Here is a 25,483-nt window from a genome sequence, read left to right as displayed (position 1 = left end):
CGACAGCACTGGGGAGTCATGTCTGATTACACCACAGATGCATTCTGGGATAGGATAAAAAGAACTCTCTGGGTTGTTTGCATTTCTTTAAACCAATCACAATCGTCTTGGGCGGCACTAAGCTCTGGACGCAGAGACGGTGGCTCTGCTAAATAGTCTTTCGAAACTATCTTTTTAATAAACACTGTACACTTACAAAGTTCTGAATGCTTCGGTTTACATGTAGGGACCCTCATCATGCAACAGTGGAAGTGTGGTGCTATTTTGAGCCTTGTTAGTGGTATAACATAGCGATTTATTTTTACTCTACCAGTGCCCCGAATCCCTAACATTAAGCTAATCAGCAGTTCGCGCTTGCTTGTTTCAAGCTAGAGAAACATTCAATTACCATGAAAACATGTCACAGAGAACGGTCGACTAGGTACACATGTGTTATTAACCCCTAGTTTCATTTTGCGCCGGATTTGTCCTTTAACTGTTCACACAACACAGTAACATGAGCTATTTAAATTAGCTGGATACATGGTTAAACCTCATTTGCTCTTACCAGTGTATATCCGTGTGGACTTTGTCCACAGCAATCCCACCAATCGGTCCCAAAACGTCCCAGTTAGAGAGGAAACTCCTTAAACATAGTCTTTGTAAATCTTTACAATCATTCCCCGAAAGAACCAAGCAGGCCTGCCTTGTTGCACCATCCAAATTTTCTTCAGAACTTGCCATTTTACAGCGTGTAGCTTGCTAGCTCGGAGGTTCTGGTTGTTGTTTCCCGTATCGAACGTAGTTTAACAACGGAAACACACAGAGCGGAAGGTGAGGGACATCCGGTGGAACAGTGATTAACCTGGAAATGAACTGTTGTTGATCCAGACTACTATATCAGTTGTTGGAATAAGAATCAAGAAATCACGTGGTTAGCATGAACACACTTCAAACGCTTCTATGGCCTAATCGACAAAAAGCCCCAGCAAAATAAACTATCTTAAGAACACCCAAAGAAAAAGACGCCACAATAATGCTTACTTTATTTGAATGACGGACAATGTTCATGAAGTACAGGGTCAAAACTGCAGCACAAAGAAACACATAGAAGAACCTAAGAATGTGGATTTTTAACATGCAAGTTTATAACAAATAAAACATAATAACAACTTAATATATAATATTATACATACAATTTCCTTAAATTCATTGTCTCGATAAAGTAATTTTTCTCTCTCATGAAGGTTACAAGTTACTTTTGAGGGCTGAAAATCTTGACGGGGGATGGACTTTAGTTGTGCACCAAAGTTAAAGAAATTCTGCCATTAAGTCAGAATGTTGTGAGTTATGGCTTAACTCTCAGTCGTTGGTTCCATGCAGGGAGACATAATTAAAATCCACTAAAAGGCATCTGGTACTAGTCGATTTAATCCAATTTATCCAAGTCACGAAGCTACAGGGCGTCGCCTTGTCTGCTGCTGCGTCTGTGTGTGTGTGTGTATCTGTGTGTGTGTTGTGAATGAGTATTTGTATCTATGTTTTAGGTTATTTGTTTGTTTCTGTGCATTTAATTGTTACATCTTTTTGCACGTGTAGATTAAGGCGAACATTAATGCCTTGTCTGAAAAGAACAAAGTAGCGTAAAACGTGCGTGTGTGTGTGTGTGGAGGTAATGATCCACTTTAATGACATTCTTAAAGCTGTCATGATTAAGAGGCTGATAATTTGATGAGGGTACTATTGAGATACTCCAGTGATGAAGTTTTTCACACTTCACTTTTATTTTTATTAATGAGGTGAATCTAAGAATGTCCTCAAGTGCTTTGATGAAGATGGGAATGTGTGCGTGTTGGTGTGTTTCTATATGGGGACTCATACGTGTTATTTATATGAAAGGGATGATAGGTACTTCAGTTTGGAAAGTGCAGTAAAACCCTTCACACAAACGTGCACTTACACACAGGCAACACACACACACACACACACACACACACACACACACACACACACACACACACACACACACTTTTGTTGAATACAAGGAAGGCAAAAGCTTCCACGAGGGCTTTCGTCTGAACTTGCTTGTTTGCCTCGGAGGGTCATCGTCACGGGAGAGCTTGCATCTGTGCGTGTGTGTGCGTGTTAGGTAGAAGTTAGGCTGTTATTTCTTAGCTTTGAGGATGCAGCTTAAAAGTGCAACCTCTGCAACATATCAACAGTCACACAGCTAATGCTGAAGCTACAGGAGCCTCAGGGATGTGTGTGTGTGTGTGTGTGTGTGTGTGTGTGTGTGTGTGTGTGTGTGTGTGTGTGTGTGTGTGTGTGTGTGTGTGTGTGTGTGTGTGTGAGCCTGTGTTTGTGTGTATGCATGTGTGTTGTAGTGGTGGGAGCTGTTGGGATCTGTAATATTAATTGTACTTCTAGCCTTTGGCCAGTGTAGCTTTGGTAATATGTATTTTCCCTACACACACACACACACACACACACACACACACACACACACACACACACAAACTGAGAGAGCGAGAGAGAGAGAGCGAGAGAGAGAGAGCGAGAGAGAGAGAGAGACAGAGCCCGGAACAGAAAGTTGTCCCTGCCGTGTTTCTCCCAAAGGGAAGCTCCCTGTGTGTTCTCTCTGACTCCGACTCTTCCTCGACTCTCGTTTTTCATGTTTTTGCCTTTTAGGCCTGTGTTAATACAGAAAAGAGAAATAATCAAAGACATAGAAAGACAGAGACAATTACAATTACAATTGTAAAGGCCAGCATGAATCGTTAGGGTCATGTGGGCAAGGCCAATGACGGCGTATTGAAGCACACCTGCTATTTTCGCTCACCCTCTTAGAAAAAAGTGGAGTGTAATTATAGTTTTGGAGTTCATAAGCTTGCAATGCTCCATACATCTACAGTTCATCACCCTTTCATAATGTTATGCATATTTTCCTTTCTCTGCAACCTTGAAATAGCCCTTTCATTTCTTCTTGCTACAAAGTCCCGCTCTTTGCCTTTTGGGGTGTAGATATTAAGGAGACAATGTAGGAAGACCGATTAGGTGTACCTAATGCTAAACTTTTAGCAATGCTGCCCAGCCCGGTATCCTGGGAATTACCCTCACATAGTTATTTACCTACGTAGTTATAACTGATTTATTTAGTTTATTCCTACTGTTCGAGTTTATTTTTGCATGTCGGCCAGGGTATGTATGGAGTCTGACGTGGATGCAGGAGAATGTAGTGCAAGTCTAGTCTCAGACCTGAAATTAACATTCGTCTTTTAATTAACCATAACCACAAGCTTTCCCAAACCATAAACAGGTGTTTTAGTTTCCTAACTAGAGATCCAACTTTTTTTTCTTCTAATCCCTCAACCCAGGGCATCTGCTGATTCAGTGGAGGGATCCAGGACTAGAGGACTCTTTCACAAATTTAAAATCAAAAACCTCATTGCATGGAACTCATTAGAATAATTTTTTTCTAAGGTAGCATTTAGCCAGGGATTGCTGTTCGGTGGCCTGCTGAGTCTTACTGAATGTAACTTATAGCAGGAACGTAGAATTGTATATGACATTAACAAAAACACAGTATTTAATTGGTCATGTTATATTGGTCATATCGTATTGTTTATTTCATATTAATGTTTAATGTTTGGTTGTTTGCTTATGTATGCACCATTCACCAAGGGAAATTCCACATAAGTGTAACTTATTGTGGCAATAAACCCTTTTCTGATTCTAATTCTGGTTCATATAATGATACCTGAGGCGCATAACAAGGTCAGTATCGGTGCCAATACTGATCCAGCCTATCCTTAGTCCTAACCCTAGCCATACCTTGAACATAATTCACATTTAAGATATGGTTTAAGTTTAAGACAGATGCAGCATGCTACAGTATACGTAAATGGTTTGCTCGAAGTGAAGTATAAATCGTAGGGTTGGGGTGAAAAATCATTGTCGTTCCGCAATCACACTTACAAAGGCACAATACTTGTCCCATAACTTGTGTAACAACTGTGCCATTCACAGTGGCGCATGATTAAAATGGCTTACCAAATGGAGATAAGATTGCAGAGTAGCATCTCCAAGGGAAATAATATTAGCTTTTTCCTCTGTAACAACTAGTCTTCCTGAGGTCCATCAAACCGTATAAAGGTTCTCTAATCATCATGACATTTTGAAAATATTTCAGACGAGGAAAATCTCTGGTGAGTAGTCAAAAAAGTTAGCAAATGTCAGAAGGCTTTTTTTGAACTTGTTTGACACAGCAAACTTATTCCATCTTCACCACATGCCAAATGTTAACCTTAATGTGTCTTAGAATAGCTTGAATTTAAGATGTAAAGCCATGCAAGGGGTTGTAATGTAGAATTTAAGAGCAAAGACGGTGCAAAAGTGGGACGTCAAATGAGGGGTAAGTGAGTGATTGAGATACCGATATGGGAGAAAGAGCAGAAGAAGCAGATGGGGAAAGGGCAAGGAGGGATGATGGAGAGCTGATGAGAGAAAAGAACAAACTGATAGACAAAGAAGACATAATGAGAAATATATCATGGCAAGAGAACACATAAAAATGAGAAGATTGGGAAAGAATAAGACCCAAACAGACGGAACAGAAGAGCAACATAGAGGAGGATGGGGTGCGTAGGGAGGCAGCAAGATTGATTTCCACTCCTCCTTTTCCTCCCCTCCTCGTTTCTCCCTGGAATGGCTCCCTAAAGTCTTTGGATTAATGGCTCCATTTCTGCTGCTCATTCATCAGATTCAGGAAGGCATCCCACAACACAATGCTTCACTAGGCTCTCGTCTGAACTAGATATCTACCTGCCAAAACATCCAATACGCCTTTAAGTACTTTCAAAGGCAGGCAAAACAAGTTTATCTCTACCTCAGGTCAAATCAGCAGGGAACAGATACTATCCACCGGCATATGTGCATTTTAGCCGGCATTGCGTAGATGATCACAGGCAGTTCAGCCTACAGTTGTAGAAAAGTCAAGGAAAAGTCAATCCCAGTGCAAAAAGACCTGGATTGTGTTATTATATATTTAACCATGAGTATTATCTTATTCTAGACATGTTGTGGGGGATTATCTCCATTTCCATCTTCAACTAAACACAACTCTGAAAGGGTTTCTACAGCGTGCACTGCAGTTAATTTCCTGATGCAAGTGTCCTTTATCCAGTACTTTGAAGTATTCCAACTGATATGTCCATAGCACAGCAAGAACACATACAGACCAGAGTAACAGTCTGTTATAATATGCAATCAAGCAGTGATGTAGTACTCAAGATTGATCTTGGTCTTAAGATTGGTCTCAAGACCACCTTTTGAAGTTCTCGTTTTGGAATCGTCCGCATTTTCACTCAGTCTTGTCTCGGTCTCAGATAAAGAGGACTCTGGATTTTTATACAAGACCACAACTGCCTCTCGGCTATTTTATCAATGCATTTCTCGTAATACACTTATGGCAATAAAAGAGGTGAATGAAGAAGAATCTTAATTTGTTTTCTTTGGGGTTTTTTTGTATGGGAATGTGGATCTTTCAGATCAATATGAGGAGTGCCTATGATTTAGCCTAGAAATCTAGACGCACCCTAGCAGCAGCAAATGTAATTTGCAGCCAGGGTCAGTCTAGCAACTGTCCGTTGGCTTGCGAGCTGCAAAAACCAAATTCTGGTCAGGACAATCACATCATGTATAGAGTTGGTGGGCGGGCTTAACATAAGGATGGCAGAGTTGCGACGGTTCCGTGTGAATTCACTGCTACTTGGAAATAAAGAAGATGGCTGCTGTTGCTGGGAACAGCAGTCTTTCGACTCGCACTATCTGGAAGACTTGCACTGAAGTCATTCTTTAAAAAGGAAGATGTGTTCTGCAAAAGTTTCATCTATTAACTAACGTTGCTCTGCCTGGTTGTAGCGCTATCCTTTTGTGTGCAGAGGGAATTTGAAAGACAATCGTTTATCCCGCCCCTCGGATTGAGCCCTGCCAATGGTGAGTTCCCAGACCCAACATCTTGATGTGGGTCTGGCTTGTCAGGCTATCTATGGTTAGCATTTGATCATGTCATGCAGTGTGAGACTCACACTGGTCTGGTCTTAGTCTTGACTCGGTCTCAACCCTTCAAGGTCTTGGTCTTTTTCGGTCTCGATACACTCTGGGCTTGGTGATGACTTGGTCTTGGTTTAGTTGGTCTTTTACTAGAACACTGCAGTCATGTGGTATTTTAAGTCCATGTTGGTTTTTTTTGTGGCAGGCTAGCAAGCTATTGGCCAGCTGTAGCCTCTGTTGTCCTTTTAATGGGCATGTCAAGGGCCACTTGTATCCCCTGGTACACCGCAGGGAGACGGACGCCACGTCTGGCTGCAACATGCCTCACAGTTTGGCCTTGTCACATTGTGGGCCAGCTGTGCCATCTAAACTGCCCTTTCACAGTGTGTGATAGCTAACATGGCAACCCTTGACCCATCCTGATTAATGAGGGTGGATGCCTCGCCCAGCACCAGGCTATATCCTCTGGAGGTATGACTGTTCTTCCTTTATGCATATATAACTGACCTTTTCTTTCCATCCCTCCATTGGTGGATTTATCCATTCACTGGTCAATCTATTCACTGTCATTCATCCATGCCCCCCATCCAGCTAGTTTTGTACAACTCACACTTCAATCCGCTTCTGCTGAGCTTTTCTTTCTGTTACAGTTTTTTACATCTTACTGTATGTCAGTCTCTTCATCTCCATGTCATTATCCGTTTTTGATGTGCTAGTGGGTTAAGAGAGGCCTGTAATGACTGTAAATAAGAGGTTGAAATGGATGGAGGAGGCATGTGGATGGAGGGAAGGAGAGGAGGAAGAGATAATTAATCAGATGGATGATGTGGCAAATCTGGCATTTGTCACGACCAAGGGCAGCCCAGGAGACACCATAATCGACCTAACGATGTAAACAAAGTTATAATTCACAAAACCTCTCTTGCTCTCTTCCTGCCAATTTCTCTCTCTCAGCATCTCTCACTCCATTCACCTACAATTCGCTTCTTTCTCTGTCTTTCCCTTCATCTGCAATTCTCAGGGAAACGTGTAAGTTTGATCTACAGTAATGCAAATGGCTGTATTTAACACATGATACTTGTTAAAGCTTTGAAACGTAATGTTTAAAGTGACTTGTGGACTCTTTGCTTTCTCTGTTTCTTGTTTGTTTGTTGATTCTACCTCCCCCCATCCCCGCCATCAGTGTTTACCCAAACAGAAATGAGCAATCTGTTTAGAGGGCCTCCAACCGAGCCCCAGCCAGATTATCTGAAAGATTAGCATCTATCATACCCAACTGATAGACCACTGGATTAAGTGGGTGGTAGCGGTAGTAGATGGTTGGTGAGGGGGTTTTGGTTGGCTGCTATTTGTTGTTTTTGGCTTGTTCCTCTCCAGACCTCAGTCTGATTTCGCTAACATGGTTTGAGTCTTTGCAGAAACTAGTCATTGCAGTGAGAGGAGCTTTGATTTATTGCTTTTTCTTGGGGAAAACTGCTAATTTCATTCTCTCTCTCCGGCTCAGTGATGAGTGATTATGTCTCTGTAATTGAGGAATTACAGTATGTGCGTTCATTATAGGTACACCACTTGATCTGCTTAAGCATGCATAATTACAGGTTAGTTCACATTTGTTCTCCAGAGGAGTTTGACTCTGAACAAGGTCTTTCTTAGTGTTTGTTTCCCACTGGAGCGTCCTTTGTTAAAATGTTTGCACTTCTGATCGGGCTGTCAGTAAAGGCATCTACTGTACTAAAATATTTTCTACATCATTATTGTTAATACAATCCATCCATTTTGTATCAACCAGGGTGTGGGGTTGCGGGGGCTGGAGCTATCCCAGCATGCACTGGGTTACAAAAAAGGTATACCCTGGACTCCTAACTTTATACTAAACTTGGCAATCAAATCTCTGCATCTCACATCACATAACACTCACATTAGTGGTTCATAGGCTCAAGATTAATCTGCCCACCACATTTTAGGAAAATCCATTACAACGTTTGGGAAATGTCCTGCTGCCTGCCAGACAAGTAATTATATCACTTAATTGGATGTCTTAAGAATTGTTTGTCAGAATGGGTAGTTTGACGACATCCCCCCGCTTTTTTTAATAAAACGGAATGACAGCAAGCTGAGTCCGTCGGCCCATCTGCACCAGTCTCAGTCACATGTAGTTAAGTTCTATTTTCTGGGGGTAGTATGTGGGCTCGGTGAAAGCATATTGCCTGCTGTGCTGACCTGAGGATTGGGTCCTACGTTGGTTATATCACCTCCCTCCTGCAGCTTTCCTGGCTGCCAAATGTCAGTCTGCTCCAGTCTTATCCAGCAAGGGTAGACTACTTTATAGGCTTTGGTCTTTTAAGTACAAACACAGACTATTTAAACCATAAAGCACCACAGGGAGCCTAAAGTCTGCACCCAAACTCACAAATGCATAAATCTCTCAATACACATATACGACCACAAATGTACAACACACACACACTGACAACCGAAACACTTGTCTCCTGTCTCAGATGGCCTCTAAGATGGCTTATCCATGGTGCCGTGGTCTAATCTTGTCTCATTAGGCTGATCTTACATTTACAGTAAGTAGCTTATATCTTATAATACACTCAACTGCTTTCATACAGAATGTTGTGGGGTTAAAGCAAGGGTTAAGTTTCCTTTTAACTCTATAAGGTTGATTATTTTACTTTAGGAGGCATCAATTAGTTTGGCTTTTTCCAAATTAAAATTATAAAATTAAAAATGATAACTATATTTTGCCCAAGAAAGCCTAATAGGGACTTTTAAGCAGGGGTTAAATTGGAATTTGTTATGTGTGGGGGCTTTCCCTAGGGGGGTCCAGGGGTATGCCCCCCCCGGGAAAAAAATTTGAAAAATAAACCATTAAATGGCACTTTCTGGAGAGTTTTGTGCAAATAAATGGAAAAATCGAGTCTTACGTGATATGACTATATATACTTATATGATATATAAGTTTAAGAGCCTATACTTTGCATTGTTGTAGTATCAGCAGGTATTAGGGCATTTAGCATTTACATTACTGTTAATTAGTCATCACTTGATTACACATTGTATTACCTTATGATATAAGAAGTGACCCATACAATGTGCCAAACATAATGTGCCACATGAAGAGACAGTGCAGCATATGACAGTAGCAACAGCTGACAAGATTTGGGTCTGTGGTGACCAGGTCCACCTCACACAAACTTCCTTCTCCCATACTCTCTCTTTACTACTACTACCACACACACACACACACACACACACACACACGCGACGGCGAGGACCGGCCAGCAACATGAACTCGTAGCGGTCGTTGGAGCTTCCGAGCAGCGGGCTTCCACCGTTGAGAACAGGGTTTTTAGCTTTAGGAGAAGGCACTTTATCTGTTAATCCTACCGACGTAGACACTAAAGGCATTACGTAGTTTACCCGCAGTGGTGAATTGTCTGCAGTGCTGCGCGTGCTGTTGCCGTGTTCCGATTGTTTTCATCTCAGCTCCGCCGAGACAAAATAGACATGCCATTTCAAAAATCTTTCATTTATTGTCAGAAGTATCATGTTTTCAAAAGCATCACTTTCATTACATTTTATGTGACATATTTCCAGAAGGCAACTGACTGCAAGCAGGCACATCCGGACCCAAACGAGCAGGCTTATGTGCCGGGGCCGAGCCCCGGAGAGCCCCGGCCCAATTCAACCACTGCTTTTAAGGATTACTAAATAGATTTTTGGACAATTTATAGAGACTAAAAAAGTGATAAATGATGCTAAATATTTCTGATGCACACATTTTGCCTCATTTTAAAATTTAGTTCAATGAAATTTAACGTCCATTTTATTATTTGAGAAGCAAAACGTTTGCCATGGTTTAGATGTTAAACACAAAGCATTCATCTGACCAAGCTTTACTAAAAAAGGTCAAAAGGTCATCTCACTAGCTGGAATAAATTGCTCAAGGACTCTTCAGCAGGGCAAGTTGTTGCATTCCCCACAAATACTCTTCAAACAACAACTAAAACAACCGAAAAATAAGGTGATGTATCTTCAGAGTTTGACTGTAAAGGTTTAATGAGTTCAAAAACTTCTACAACTTTGAGGGTACAATCCTGCCTGAGGATCAATGTTGAGTTCTTCAGAACAACAGAATATTCTCAAATGTCACTAATTCATTCGCTAAGTTGTTCTTCCAACAATCATCAGACATAATGAATGAGTTTTTACTTCAATGCCAAAACCCCATTCTCCTGTGTAAGTGTATGTTCTCTCCAGATTTTGACAATCACACACATACATTGTGAGTAAAGTTTTCATTTTCATTGGAGAAGTACAGCTAATATAGCTTCTCTAATTATGCGGTGACCTGTTTTGGTTGCCATTGGTAGCTGATAGAAACTAATTAGGGAAACAGGAAGATTGAATTGAACAAGCTTGTTAGTGTGCAGTCAGCCGTGGTACACAAACCTGGGGATGGGAGCCCAACATATTGCTGGAACAATGCTGCGTGTGTGCATGTGTCTCTGTGTGTGTGGGCGGGTTTGAGGTGCTGTTTGTGTCTGCAAGTTTGTGTGTGTGTGTGTGTGTGTGTGTGTGTGTGTGTGTGTGTGTGTGTGTGTGTGTGTGTGTGAGTGAGTGAGTGACATATGGCGAAGGCAGTAATAACCACTCCAAATGTCTGCAGATCAATACAGGGACTTCTGTGGTAATCTCTGGCCTGTGAATATGGGCCTTCCTGTAATTACATAGCATGTCCTAGTGGTCACACAGACTTTCCAGTTAATAGTCAGGCACCTGTGGACAGCCCTCATGTCCCATCAGAGCGGCCTTGAGCAAGGCACTGAACCAAACCACTGACAGTGAGTCAATTAATACACCACCCGATTCTGCTGAATGTTAAAAGTTATGTTTCTGTAAAATATACAAACATTTGATTTGTTTCTGGCTGATGTAGCCGACAATCTCAAACATTAGGGAAGGAAATGATTGTAGGTTACAAAATATTGTGTTAGAGGAATTATTCTAAACAATTATCAAGATTAATTTAAGAGTTCAGATTTCTGTATGTCACTTTTTAAATAGCATGCCATGACTGATGAACTCAATACATCCTTTAATTTACTGGATATACGCTCCTCCAAAATGTGTCAATCATAAATTGTTTGGGAAAGTTGTGCTTGCTTGATACATAATGCTGCGTACATATCAAATCAAGCTTTAGTTTGGTTCTAACATTTTGGATCTGGATGGCACAATACTTTCAACAAAAACTGTCTTTGTGGTGATGAAATGTACTTTTCAAAGAACAGTTCTGGGACAACTGGGTGGCCTGGTTGAGAGGGTAGAAAGATTGTCCTGTAATTTAAAGTCGATAAGTTTAAGCCTTGAAATCTGATGATAATTTGGTCCCTTGCCAAAGAGTATAGCCACATGAGATGGGACTGTGGCTCAGTGAAATCAGTGGCTCAACGGTCTCTCCTTGTATCGACTTACTGTATTTCCTGCTCAGCTGAAGTAATGACTTTTGTTTCTGTCCATCTCTCCTTCAGATCCAGTCCAAGGGCCCCAAAATGTCAATGTGGTGGATGTCAGAGCCCGTCAGCTGACTATACAGTGGGAGACGTTTGGGTATGCTGTGACACGCTGCCACAGCTACAATCTGACGGTACGCACAGCTGGCCACAATTTGTGCTGTAACTACAAACTCAGATGTGCGAGTTACATTTTGTGGACATGAAAGCATTATGTGACAGGCGTAAGAATCGGTGGCACAATTGACCTGTTTTATATAAAAGGTCAAGTAAAATTTTGGCAAGTGCATTATTTAAAAAAGTTCACTGAAATTTAAAACCTTACTCACAACATTGAACATTGTGTACTAGGAAAGGATTATGTGTTGTAACCAGTAGGCAGTACTGTTTGTTTTGTTCACCCCTGCGACTAGCAAATCGCCACATGAACAACTCTTTTGGTTCAGTATTTTTTAATACCCCCTTAGCTTTATAGTTCAAAAAATAGTATACATCCAAGAAAATACTGACAGGACGGCGGGACTTAGAGAAAAAGTCTGTCTGCTACTTTAGCACTACGGACTGCGACGTGTATTTATCAATACACAGTTAGGCTGCTGATATTTCAGAGCCATGGTCGGGGCCGTAGATTCTAACTTGCACAAACCTCAGTCAGATAAAGGATCAATGAGTCAGGCAGACTAGACTAACATATTCAACTAAACCACCCCTCTGCCCCTGCAAATCTGAAAGGTTAACAAGGGGCATGCATTTTTGGTCATTTTGCCAACTACGGGATAGTAGTCCCCTTCAGTCCCCTCAAATCGCCTACTAGTTGTATTCTATGAGAATAATGGGGAGGAAAGTGTACAAGCCCATACAGAGCCTGTACGAGCAAGTAGTCAGGAAACAAGCCGAAAAAATTAGTGCAGACTCTCAACACCCTGTCTTTCCTGAGTATGAACTGAGAAGATTCTGTGTGCCAAGATGTAAAACAAATAAACTTATCTAGTTATCGTTTATCCCAACCTCTATCAAGCTACTGAACTCCAATGGTAAATCTTAGCACAACAGAGCAAATTGCAATACATTCACCAGCACTTTTTGCACAAAGCACTTCAATTCTCAAAGTCACTTTTTAAGAGGTAGTATTGTCTGTACATTATGTGTCCTTCCTTTATGTCCTAAGATGTCTTTTGTTGATCTTATGCTGATTTTATGTTGATTTCATGTTGATTTTAGAATGGTTTCTCTGTTACAAGTTTGTATTGTGAAGCAACAGATTGTAGCACTATGTCCAAGACAAATTTCCCCTTGGGGAAAATAAAGTGTATTCTATTCTATGTGTATATACTAATAAAGGTGGATGTTCACATCTTCAAACCTCTAAACTACAATATCATATTATACGTTTTTTATTCACAAGGGTTTTGACGAACTTTTTCCGTGCAAATTTAGCAACACCGCTGCTTCAAGATCATTAGTGATTTGTAACATTCACAGTTTGGACCTGCACAGTGAAGTCAAGTTCTCTACTTTCTAACCCTGCAATTCTGTCAAAGCATTGCAGGGTTAATATAAATAATATTAATATACATAAGAGCAGCTCTGCATTGATAATTCTTGTTCTTAACCAAATTACTAAATGTCATGTCTCTCCCTCCCTCTGTTTTCCAGGTGCAGTACCAGTATGTGTTTAACCAGCAGGAGTTTGCAGCAGAGGAGTTGATCCAGACCTCGTCACATTACACCCTGAGGGGGCTGAGGCCCTTTGTCACGGTCCGACTGCGGCTGGTCCTGGCCAACCCCGAGGGCAGCAAAGAGAGCGAGGAGATAGTCAAACAGACAGAAGAGGATGGTGAGTGAAAAAAAACACCATTTGTAAAAATGTATTTATACGGAAGCGGATTAGGGCCACATGTGAAAAAAAATTATTTGAGTTTGAGTTTAAAGTCAGAATTCTGACAATAAATTCAGACTTCTGAGAAAAAAGTCCGAATTTATCAAATTAATTCTAAACTCAAAATTCTGACTTTAAAGTCAGAACTCAAATACATACATTTCACATTGGCCGTGATCCTCTTCGGTATATTTAAATGTTTTCAATATATATAATATAATGAGATTCTTGTTTACCAGCAAAGTGCATACAGTATTGATTGAACCTAAACCCAGTCAGTTCATGACAGATATACTGTAGCTATTCAAGCAACTCAGTGTCTTGTCAGCCTCTCCAGACAGAGACCCTGTGGCTCACAGAAAATACTTAGGGCCCGAGCGCCGACAGCGGTGAAGGCCCTATTGGAACTGAAGAAATTATTATTTTCCCGGAAAATGAATTGCCTTTTTGAGGGGCTTAACATATTCAAAAACTCACCAAATTTGGCAGTCGCATCAAGTCTGGTGAAAATGTACGTATTTTAAGGGTTTCGGGAATAGGCGCGCAAAAATGGCTCGCTACCCCTACAAGATTTAAAAAATTGAGCCCCTGCAGTATGTTTAACGTAGACTCACAAAACTTGGTACACATATCTATCATGTCAGGACGCACAAAAAACGTTATTAGAGCCATACCCTAAACCCAACAGGAAGTCCGCCATTTTGAATTGAAAGTTCGAAATTTGGCCATTCCCATGTCGTACTTTAACGAACACCTCCTAGAGATTTCATCCGATCAACTTCTCGTCTTCGTCCTCTTAAGACGGTAAAGATGAAAAGTTGTTAAAAGAAAAAAAAATTGTCATAGGGCGCGGCCATTTTGTGCGTTTCGCCATTGAAACAGGAAGTGGGTGTAACTCGAGTGTACATTGTCCAATTGCCTCGAAACGTTTCATGATTCATACGACTCTAACTCTGAGGACATTTACCCGACAAAATTTACTCAAAGTCATAGCGCCCCCTAGTGGCAACAGGAAGTAGGCCTAAAAGTCAAGATGCTATACTTTAACGAACTCCTCCTAGAGATTTCATCGGATGGACTTCAAATTTGGTCTACCATCTCAACACCTTAAAGATGAAAAGTTATTAAAAGAAAAACTTTTCGTCAACCAGTGTGGGCGTGGCGGCCATTTTGAGTGTTTAGCGATGAACGAGAAAGTGGCTGTAATTACAGTGTACATTGTCATATCTGCTTGAAATTTCCCACAATCAACAATCAAGAGTCCAGGCCTGAGGACATATACAGGCCAATATTGGCTTTTGGTCATAGCTCCCCCCGCTGGCAACAGGAAATAAGCCTTATATGACAAACATCATCCGATTTACATGAAACTTAGAATGTGTGGTCTACATGTGATACTGAGCCGCACCCTATACTTTAACCAAGCCCACTTACTCAGGCCACACCCCCTTTCATAACATTTTAACCGTATAAGGTAGAGTCTTGTGTGAGGTGTCATTAAACTCAGCAGAGAGTTCCTTCTTCATTTGTGATGGTTTGGCCCGCCCCCTATGCTTAAGCCACGCCCTCTTTCATGAAATTTCAACCGTTTAAGGTAGACCCTTTTGTGAGGTATCGTTGAACTCAGCAGAGAGTTCCTTATTCATTGGTGATGGTTTGGCCCGCCCCTCTATGCTTAAGCCACGCCCCCTTTCATAAATGGTGACCTGTTTAAGGGAGGCTTATGTGAGGTATCAATGAACTCAGCAGAGACTTTTTAATTGGTAAAGGTTTGCCCCGACCCCTATGCGTTTGGCCACGCCCCCTGTCACAGCTAATGAACTGTATGTTGTAGAGTCTTGTGTGAGGTATCATTGAACTCAGCAGGGAGTTCCCTTTTCATTGGTGATGATTTGCAGTGTGTGAGTGCCGCGCAATTGCACGGTCGCAAGGAGCGGCGACCGCCAGTAACCCCGACGTGCTCAGAAGAGCGAGGGCCCGTCCATCGCTGCTTGCAGCTTTAATTTCTGTATTGTTTTTCGTCTTAAGTCTCAGCCTCAGAACTTCTCAATAAACCCTGGTGACAGCTGTTTCCACAAAAATAGCTTAGATAATTATGCTACCTGCCCACCATCAAACAGACAGATAAACTTAGTGACACTCTAGTGAAGGAGATGGAAAATCCAGACGCTAAAGAGCCATGTTTTGCTATTTGGAATCGGTGGAGACCAAACCAGAGCTAAAAGTAGACCAAATATTGGGCATGCATTCGTCAGGTAGCCAGAAAGATGACTCCAGATGAATAACAATGTGGCTCTTGGGCATACAAGTAAGTCATTGTTTCCTTACACACCAGAAAACATTTCAAAGCAAATGGTATGGTGTTTTGATGTGTATCGTGTTTTGATATTTTTCTACCCTCTGGTGTTGAGAAAATTGAATAATGCAACTTTAACTGAACTCCAGCACAGCAACTGACTAAGCCACACTGCCTTAGGAGAACACAATAGCATTTATAACACACATTCGATCTATAATCCCTGGACCACAGGTTTGATCCTTGCAACATTCAAAACTGCACCAATCAACAGCCGTGTCTTATCACTGTGCCCTTCAGCAGGAAAAACTACACAGGATGTACTGACATACTTTATTAATGCCTCAAATATAAATGTACCCTAAGAGTTTGAAATATTTCAAAACAACATTTTAAACTGCTGTTTCCCTTCCAGAGGGCTTCCATGTTCTACTAATTCAGAACAGTGTGTTTTGCCCCAGCCACTACGACTAATAATTCATTGATGCTTCACATTTTTTGTTTCCAACAACATGCCTGCGATAAACTGCAATAGCTCAAATCCATTAGAGCAATGCCTGATAAGCAAGATAAAAAAAAACATTGTTCTAATGATCCTAAATCTCTCATCTCTTTCCCATCCTCCTCAGGGCTCGCTGTTCTTCTCCTGATCTCATAACTAATTTCCTCTGAATTTAGCTTCTGGGGAACATCACATCGCAGCCTGAAATTCCTACCGTTACTAGCTGAACACACATATCTGGAACGTTGTCTGAAGCCTTTAAAAAGACTTATCATGACTGGGGAGAAGCAATCGCTCTGGGGGAAGGAAAAAAAAGGCCTTAATTGTTTTGTTCTTAATTGTTTTTTATTTAACCATCGTTAATCTCCTGGTTGTAATTCAGTAATTAGGGAATGGAACAGCAATTGTTCACATGGAGGCTAATTGCTGTTTGTACGGTAATGGCTTTACAGCTTTGGCTTTGCAGCTCCTGCAAATGAAGCAGCTACGCACACGCACGCAAGCACACACACACACACACACACACACACACACACACACGCACACGCACACACACACGTGGTTTTCCTCTTACTTTTTAATGTTTATAAAGAAATTGAAATTTACTTTAACCTATGTGAAAGGGCAAAATTAGGGATTTGCAATTAAGATATAAAATTACTTTTCTCTCACACACAGGACTAATCGTCCCTAGATTATAACAGTAATCACAGAAAGAGAGTGTCTCATGTTTTAATCATATCCTTTAATCATAAATTGTTTTGCCTACTGGAAGCTGCCCATTCGACATTTACAACATATGAGCACTTACACACACACACACACACACACACACACACACACACACACACACGCACACACACACACACGCACACGCACATGCCCACACACAACACACATTCTCCGTTTTCCTCCAGTTGTCCATCCGTTTTTTGCAATTTGCACAAACACACACACACACACACACACACACACACACACACACACACACAGTCACACCCACAGTCACACACACAGTCACGTTAAGTCACAAACGCTTTGACTGTCTCGCTGTGAGGCATCCAGCATTGTTAATTTGTCACATGCATTATTGTAGAAAATTGTGCGTCTATGGTGCTTAAAAGTGTTTACTTTAGAAACCAATTGCCTCTGTTCTGCTACGCGCCGCTGCAGTGCTAATTTCCTATAGTGTGTTTACAAAGCTCAAATGTCCAAAGAAATATAAATTTCAGAAAGTCAGAAAGTTAAAATTACTACATGAGATGAGAAGATCATTGAGAAGTTCTACTCCAAAACGTCTCACAGGTGGAGGTGAGAAATGTTCTTAGTCAGAGTATAAACAGTGTGAACCTGCACAGTCACACATGAACACAAAAATGGAAGAGCCAACCTATTCTCACTCCTAACTCGTCAAATCCTGACGCTTGATCAGTGATTTTCAGCGTCAGATACAGACGCAAAAAATCACCCTCAAGGCTATGTTTAGACGGAAACGATCTGAAGAGAAAACGCAAAAGTGGTGTTGTGTTCTCACTTTTTATTCCGCGTTTAGACGAGAGTTTTGGGGGGGGGGAAAATCTGCGTGCATATGGTGACGCAAAAGCGTTTGAAATTCAATGTAGTATGCACGCCAGGCGGCTAGGTGGCACTGCCACACAACACCGCCAAGGCCGGGCGCCTATGTAGAACCTTCTTTCTACTTCTCTCCTTAGTAGCACAAAACCAAAACATGTCGAAGCGAACAACAAAAGCTCGTCTGGAAAGACGAGGAGGTGGAGTTGCATGTTTGTCTGATGATGACCGGCACAGTCGACCGTGATAAGCCACAGCACAGCACCCACGGGAGCACTACCAATATCCTGAGCCTCGCAGTCCTTCAGTGGCAGCGGCCAGCGGGCAGAGGAGGGTCTGCTTCAGCCTCCTACGGCACTCGCTTTCTCTCTTTCTCTTCATCCGCAACGTTGTAGCCTACTCTGGCTCAAATGAATAGCCTACATATGGTCATCGAACTATAACAACCTTATCCACATTGTCGAAATCATTTAAATATTGAGCTATTATACTGAAAATCTTTTAGATAACAGGAGCCTATAATTTCTGTAGCCTACTCCGTAACAACAGACTACCTGGACGCCTTTTTCACGTCTCTCTCCACACCGCTGTCTTCAGACTTTTGCATTTTTACCCTTTAGACGGTAACGCGACGGTGGAGCGTTTTTAAGATTTCCACTCTGGAGGGTGGGTTCCCTTTTTTTTGCGTTTTTAAGCCCCAAAAACGCCGTCGGTATATAAACGAAAGGCACATCCGATAAAATATTTTTTTTGTTTTCACCCACGAGCGTCATCGTGTAAACAGGGCCTTAGTGTCTGCATGGAACGCACCGGGCAGAGCAGCAGCTCGACCGCGGCGCTGTAAGATGACGTGGTATTAAGAGAGACAATGGTAGTGAGTAGCATGACAGACTGAAAATCTGCATAAGGAGGTAGGTTGTGGTGGTGGATGGGTCAAACAACACAGGACTTACACCCAACCGGTGTTTGTGTCCCGTTCTTGTCCCGCCTGTCACTGAAACGTACATTTTGTAACCACACCCACCATCTTTTCCTAACCATAACTAAGTGGTTATACCCTGCTCATTTAAAAAATGACACCAAATCGATCCCAAACCAGAGCGTCAAAAAGTGACGCCAAGAGGTCCCGCCCCAGTGTGTTGAAAAATGTACCAGAGCGTCAAATATCACCACTGATGGGATTACATTGGAATTAGTTGAAAGCCCCCTGAGTCTGACTGAGGCGCTAAAAGAGACTTCTTGCGTCAGTAACTAACGCCAAAGCCCCCTGACCAAGCGTTGGTTTTTGACGTGCTGGGATTGAGACTGTGTTGCAACAGCACAGAGATTTTCAAATGCTTACAAAAATACTCGGGAAATAATAGTTGTCTGTTAAATTTAAAGGCTTAATACTTTGAGGCTGGAGTTTAGCCTGAGTACTTAAGAGACCAGTTACCCAAACTACATTTGTGGTGTGGATCTGTTGTGTGTTAGTGTATACTTACCCATCTTCATGTTTGTTTTTCTGTTCCGTTCTCCATTTACCTCCAGTTGTCCATCCGTTCATAATGACAACAGACAATTTGCAGCCAGAAAACACGCACACACGCACACACAGACACACACACACACACACACACACACACACACACACACACACACACATATACAAAGCGACTTGCCTCAGAGACAAATGTCATGTCCACTCACTGTACACACCAGCCTATTAACCTAACCATGAAACACCTATTTGTCAGGATGCTGTCAGGCCTCTTATTTATCAAATATTAGCTAGAGGAAGTCAGTGTAGCTGTCTAAGCTCTTCAGCACACACCTTAGCCAACCTTTTCCCTCTTTTGCCCTAGCAAACTGTGTTCTAAGGGCAACGCAATGCCCTTCTAGCTTCCTTTTTAGTTTTTTTGAATCAATGTATCAACAAACGAGAAACCCCCACACGAAAGTTTCTAGTTAAACTTATCATCTCCCACTCAGTGAATAGGGGGCATGCTGGCTCACAGGGATGGCTTACAAAGCAAAGCAATGTCATCAATATTATCAGTTGTTAAATTGTCAGCCATGAGTGGGGTTTGAAGATAAGAATTGCTTTGAAAACCTGAACAAATGCCCCTAAGCTGCCTCTGGACTCATAATGTATCACTATTTAATCCACAAGTATTTAGCATGATCACTATTCGATAGTGTCATCAAAGTGATTCTAACTTTAAGGTGCCCTGAGGCGTTTAACCTAGTGGTGTGCGATACTATTTGGTATACTACTGCAATATTTGGTATCGATCCGATACCAAGTACATACAGTGCCAGTATCACAGATACGATACCAATACCTTTTAATAATTAAGGAGGATTTTTGTGATTTTACATTTGGATATCAATACGTTAAAACCAAGTACAGAATTTTCATGTGCTTGCATAAATGTGTTGTGTTACCACTGTATCTTACAGCCTTTTTACAAATGATACAGCTTATAGCCACACGGCGCTCCTCTTCCTCTCTGCCATTCTTCAGCTCCGTCCCTGTCCTGCTTGTGTGTCTTGTGTGCCTGGCTGCTTGCTTGCTTTTTTGCCTGGTGCCGCTGAGTCACATGACGGTACAACATCAAATCACAAGAGGGGGGAGGAGGAGCAAAGTGTGCCTGCTCCGCTGCTGCGACAGGAGCGGCACTTTAAAGCAGCGGCACTTACACAGACACAGACAGCCAGGTCACCTCTTTGATGAAACCGCAGTGGTGCATACTGGAGAGAAACTGAAACTAAAGTATTGATTACTGATGATTATTGATGACTTATTACAATGGAATTGATCAATATCAAAACCAACGTTGGTATTGATATTATCGATATTTGGATCGATCCACCCACCAATAATTTAAACAAAGTAAACTTAAGTTAGCATTTAGGGTAATTCACCAAAACACATTGCATCAATCTAACAAATATGTTGAATGCATTTCCTCTTATAAAAAATTTGCAAAGCCTTTTTTTTTTTTTAAAGACCCAGGAGTAGCTAGCAGCACAGAGTGGTGACCTAAATATTGTTCAATATTATGCCTTTTGAATTTTACAGCTGGTACACAGTGCCTGCCATTCTTTTACATGTCTATACATCCTCTATTTAGTGAATAGGGAAGGGTAAATTAGTGATCTAATTGAGTTTGTGATTGGATAACATTAGCATGTTTGTTAACCAATTCAGCTATTAATGGGAGACACTACAGGCAAAAACATAATTGTTTTGGGAAAAAAAGATTTGGGCTATTTTGCTTCCATGACGTGTCTTCTTTCAGAAAACATCTAAAATACACCTTCATACAGTACTACTATTTGCCTGTAGATTTGAGCTAAAGTCACCAAAAGTTAGCATTAGATAGTGCCTCATTTGCATGACAAACACTATTTCAGAAAACTTGTAATACAAAGTTTCTTGGTGATATCTGTTGGTTAAAAAGTTTGACCCTATTCACCTGCAGTGTCTTGCAAAATGTATGGCATTTTATAATCCATATCTTCACAGAATGTTTTCTTAAAATGAGTTTGTTCTAATACTCCACTTAGTAGCACTCGCAAAATTTGCAGTTTCATCCCTATCTATATTCTGAAGCTTTTTACATTGGGGTTCTTCCATATGTTATTCATAGCCGGATTTATACAACATTTTCTACCTAAAAACATGGCAAAAATATATATATTTTTCATGGCTGTTGATGGTACTTTCTGATATATGGAGTGATGGAAAGAGATATCCAAAATTCCCTCTGTAAAAACCTTTGACGCTAATAAGTCAACAAAATTAAACATTTTGAACCTGGCTTTATCCCATGTTCACATTTCTGTTCTGGAAACAAATGCATATTTAATAAGATAATGCATCGTTTGCATACTCAAACATACAATATCAGAAAACTTGTAGTACAGAAAAATATTGTCTCAATGTAAGTAATGAACTGGGTGAGGTTTGATGGTGATATCTATCAGTTAAAATAGTTTCCCTGTTCACCTGCAGTGTCTCCCCGTAAGTCACTGTCTGGCTTTCATGTCCACGTTCCAGAGAATTAATGATGCTACGAAACACTAAAATGTTGCAAATTGGTTTCACTTACAATAAAGTAAAGAAAAATAAAGAAAGGTCAATGTTGTTTCAAAACAGCAGTAAAAATAATATGTTGCATATGTTGTTGCAACGCGTTAGGGTTAGTTTAGCCGACAAAAGGTGACTGTCCTGCAGATCGGGGTTTGGATTAAAACACCGATCCCCTTAAGTAGTACTCCCGGGACACAAACACCCGTTTCCTGGGTAAATGTCTTGTGTTTTTTCCCTTGACTTCTCTGGGACATGAACTCTGCTCCCCCACTTGAAAGCCCTGTGTTTTAGGACCCAGACCTCTTCGTGCTCTTATACAGCAGCAGTCATTGTAGTGCATACGGTAATGAATACGTTAGGAATTACAGTGCATTTCTTTTCGTATCCATATGTAGGAATGGTTCATGAGAGAACAGCCTCGTTGTTGCTACCACTTCTGATAATAATGGCTCCATTCATGTTGTTTTTATCAGGTCCTTGCAGTGGTTAAGAACTTTTCAAAGTCAAACAGCAGATATTAAGTATTAAAATACCGATCTAAAATCCCCATGTTTGTGACGTTTGTATCCTTATGAATACCCCCATTCCCATTAAAGAGAGTCTCCTCACTCAAAGGACAATCACAGTCATTTAGATTTAATCATCTTTTTATCTTCAGAGGACTGGGTCTTTTCTAAGATCACAGTAGAAGAGAAAGAACAATCAGAGCCATCAGATTTTTCTGTTTTTCTTAATCAAAAGCCAAGTCACTTTAAAAAAAGGCAATTCATCAAAGTGCATTCAGTTGTAAAATGGCACTTATCCTTTTGATTATTTTACCATGTATTTGGTATATCAAGGATCATAGAATGTTTTCAACATATAAAGGACCAAGTCATGTTTTATCTGAAAAAAAGATAAAAATAAAACAAATTAAACAGATTCTGCCACATGAAACAAGTCTTGTTCGTACTGCTCTGTGGTTTGCTGCTCATGGAATCTGGTTCAGATTAACGGCTTCAAAAGAGCTTTTCATCCTAACATTTCAGTTTGTTGTTGCGTACTGTTTATGGAGATGACACTATGATATTTTAATGTTAAAAGAAAGATTTGTAACATGTTAAATACGAGGCATTTCACACACATATACCATCTGCTTTTTGGAAAAAAAAAATCTTTTTTCTTACAATACACCTGCTCACACTCTTGAAAGCAAACATCCCATCTTTCCTTTAAAAACAAGGTAAATACAGTATGGTCTGAATTCATAACAACGAATACATATCTGCCATGTAATCCTTATATCACCAAGTGTAATTTAATCGTAATCCAGTCCAGCCTCTGCTGGTAATTCCTGGCCGCTTGCTTTTCATCAAGATGTGTTTATTTGTTCCGAGGGAGGATTAACCTCTACAGAGATGAAATCTTGAACAACATGAAGACTGGCTTTGTGAACAGATTGATATAGCGTGGATTATTCCATGTTTTCATGTGAACATGAGACTTAATGAGCTGTTCCATCCCAAAGAAAAGAAATGACATTTTTACAAAATGACTGATGACACTAAATTAGTCAATAAGTCAATGATGGGGATTTTTTTTTTATAGACAATGGCAAATATACTGACAAACTTTAGATTTTTTTTCTTCATTAACATAGAGGACTTTGAAGCCAGAGAGCAGAGTTCACTTCCTGAGGAAAATTAAAGCCTTTCACCCAGGAAATGCATGTTCCTTAGGAGTGTTTTAATCCAAACCACGATATTTTTCCTAATCTTAACTAGTTGTTTTGGTGCCTCATCTTAACTTTCGTCGCGGCAAAACGGTCATATTTTGTGGACTAAATTTAACCGTAATGTCCGCCGAAACGACCAGCAGCTTGCGGTGCTCTATACCCGGCTCAAAGTCACATATTTTTGGGTAACTGAACCACCGACTACCGCTGATACGACGGAGGTCTGTAGCCAGCGTCACGAAGCTCTGTAGCATGTTTGCTAACCAATTCAACTATTAATGGGAGACACTACAGGCAAAAAACATAATTTTTTAAAATCATCCTATTGGTTTGGAGGACTGGTTACAGATTTGTAAAGATTACATATTTGCATTTTCAGTTTAAAACTGGTTTAAAACACACTAATACTGGTGTCATGACAATTATGAGACTCATGTAAGTGTCACGGGCCAGAAAAGCGGATGGTAACATAAAATGTGTTTTGCTAGAAGTTAAAATAGCTACTGTAAATTGTGACAGCTGCCTTTCACAAACTACAGTGCATCATTTAAGGAGACCATTCAATCACTAAGGAAAGCACCAACGTTTTAACATGTTTTAGTAGTGCATCTTTTTATTATCCATTCTGGTTGTAAACCAATACATGTTGGCTCTTCACACAGAAGCACTCTCGTTCATGCAGGGACTAGCACAAACTTGTATTTTGCTGAACTACCATCAAGCTGCTGCTGGATATTCACTTCTATCTTGATTACGTGCAGTGCAATGATCCCCAACATCACTAACAAGCAAGACTTTTTAATTTGCATTTTGCTCGCAAGTAGCTGCTACAAATCTCTAAACACTTACAAAGAATAAAAGTAAAAATTTCCATATAAACAACCAGGTCTGTTGCTTATTATAATAAAAAAGCGTGGATAGGGGCCGATAGACCGAGCCAGAGAAATGAAAGCCAGGGAGGAATTGCAGAGATTCATTTCATGCCAGCGAAGACCATTAGAATTGAACTGAGGATTGCAAGAGAGTGAGACAGAGAGAGGGGTTAGGAGAAAATGACAGACACATATAGGTGAGAGAGAGAGAGAGAGAGAGCGAGCAGCAGGCCGTTCATTGTGCAGCACGGTGGAAGTTAATTAAGTTATGATTAATGTGTTACAGCTGCTGTTATCTTTTCAATGAAGCCTTGTGTCTCGGCCCCCAGGGTGCACAGGAAAACACACACATACGCACAGCGAGAGAGACACACATACACGTACATACCCTCAGTGGAGGCACAGGTACGTCGTGTGAATCAGTCATGATGCACACAGTCACGTCCATGCTGGAAAGCAGCATGCAGATGTCGGGGTGCACACCGTGAGTCATAGAAGGCTTTCGCACACGCATTTGCACACACAGACCCACACAACGGCAACACCAAGATATCCAGGTAGACATTGTGCATCATAAAAGATTAAAGTACACACACACACAGACACACACACACAAACACGCAAACGTGAGTGATAAGGTTTTGAATAAAAATGACAGCGTCTAATTGCGTTTCTTTGTTAGGGTAATTTGATACGCTCCACAGGCTGGGGCCTTAATCAACACCTTGGAATTACTAATCTAAATATTCTTCTGTCAGACTTTTCTGACACTCTGCTGCTATTGTGTGTGTGTGTCTTCATGTGGGGATGTTGACCCTTGACTTGTTGGTCCAAGGACATTTTTCCATAATGGCCTTATTTCAAGTATTTAATGGATAAACACACTAATTCTATGACTCACACACAAGCTTTGCAGTTGACAAGCTTCTTCAATTGTCAGTCATTTTATGGAAAACCAAACTGTACCAAATATGAATAGAAAGCACTTGTCGTAGAAAACATTTCATACTTTTCATCA

The 25,483-nt window shown here is 40.9% G+C and overlaps 1 protein-coding gene across 1 annotated transcript in view; it reads left to right on the top strand.

The window, feature by feature from the left end:
* ptprt (protein tyrosine phosphatase receptor type T) overlaps nucleotides 1–25,483 on the top strand; it is a 438,297-nt gene that overhangs the window by 188,293 nt on the left and 224,521 nt on the right. Inside the window, exons 9-10 of the mRNA XM_078247539.1 lie at nucleotides 11,571–11,686; nucleotides 13,209–13,389. Coding sequence (XP_078103665.1) covers nucleotides 11,571–11,686; nucleotides 13,209–13,389 — 297 coding nt within the window. The remainder of the gene's footprint in view (nucleotides 1–11,570; nucleotides 11,687–13,208; nucleotides 13,390–25,483) is intronic.

Source organism: Sander vitreus, chromosome 4, assembly GCF_031162955.1.
Source record: "Sander vitreus isolate 19-12246 chromosome 4, sanVit1, whole genome shotgun sequence".
Lineage (NCBI taxonomy): Eukaryota > Metazoa > Chordata > Actinopteri > Perciformes > Percidae > Sander > Sander vitreus.
The sequence above is the reverse complement of the archived record's forward strand: the minus strand, read 5'-3'. Positions and strand labels throughout refer to the sequence as shown.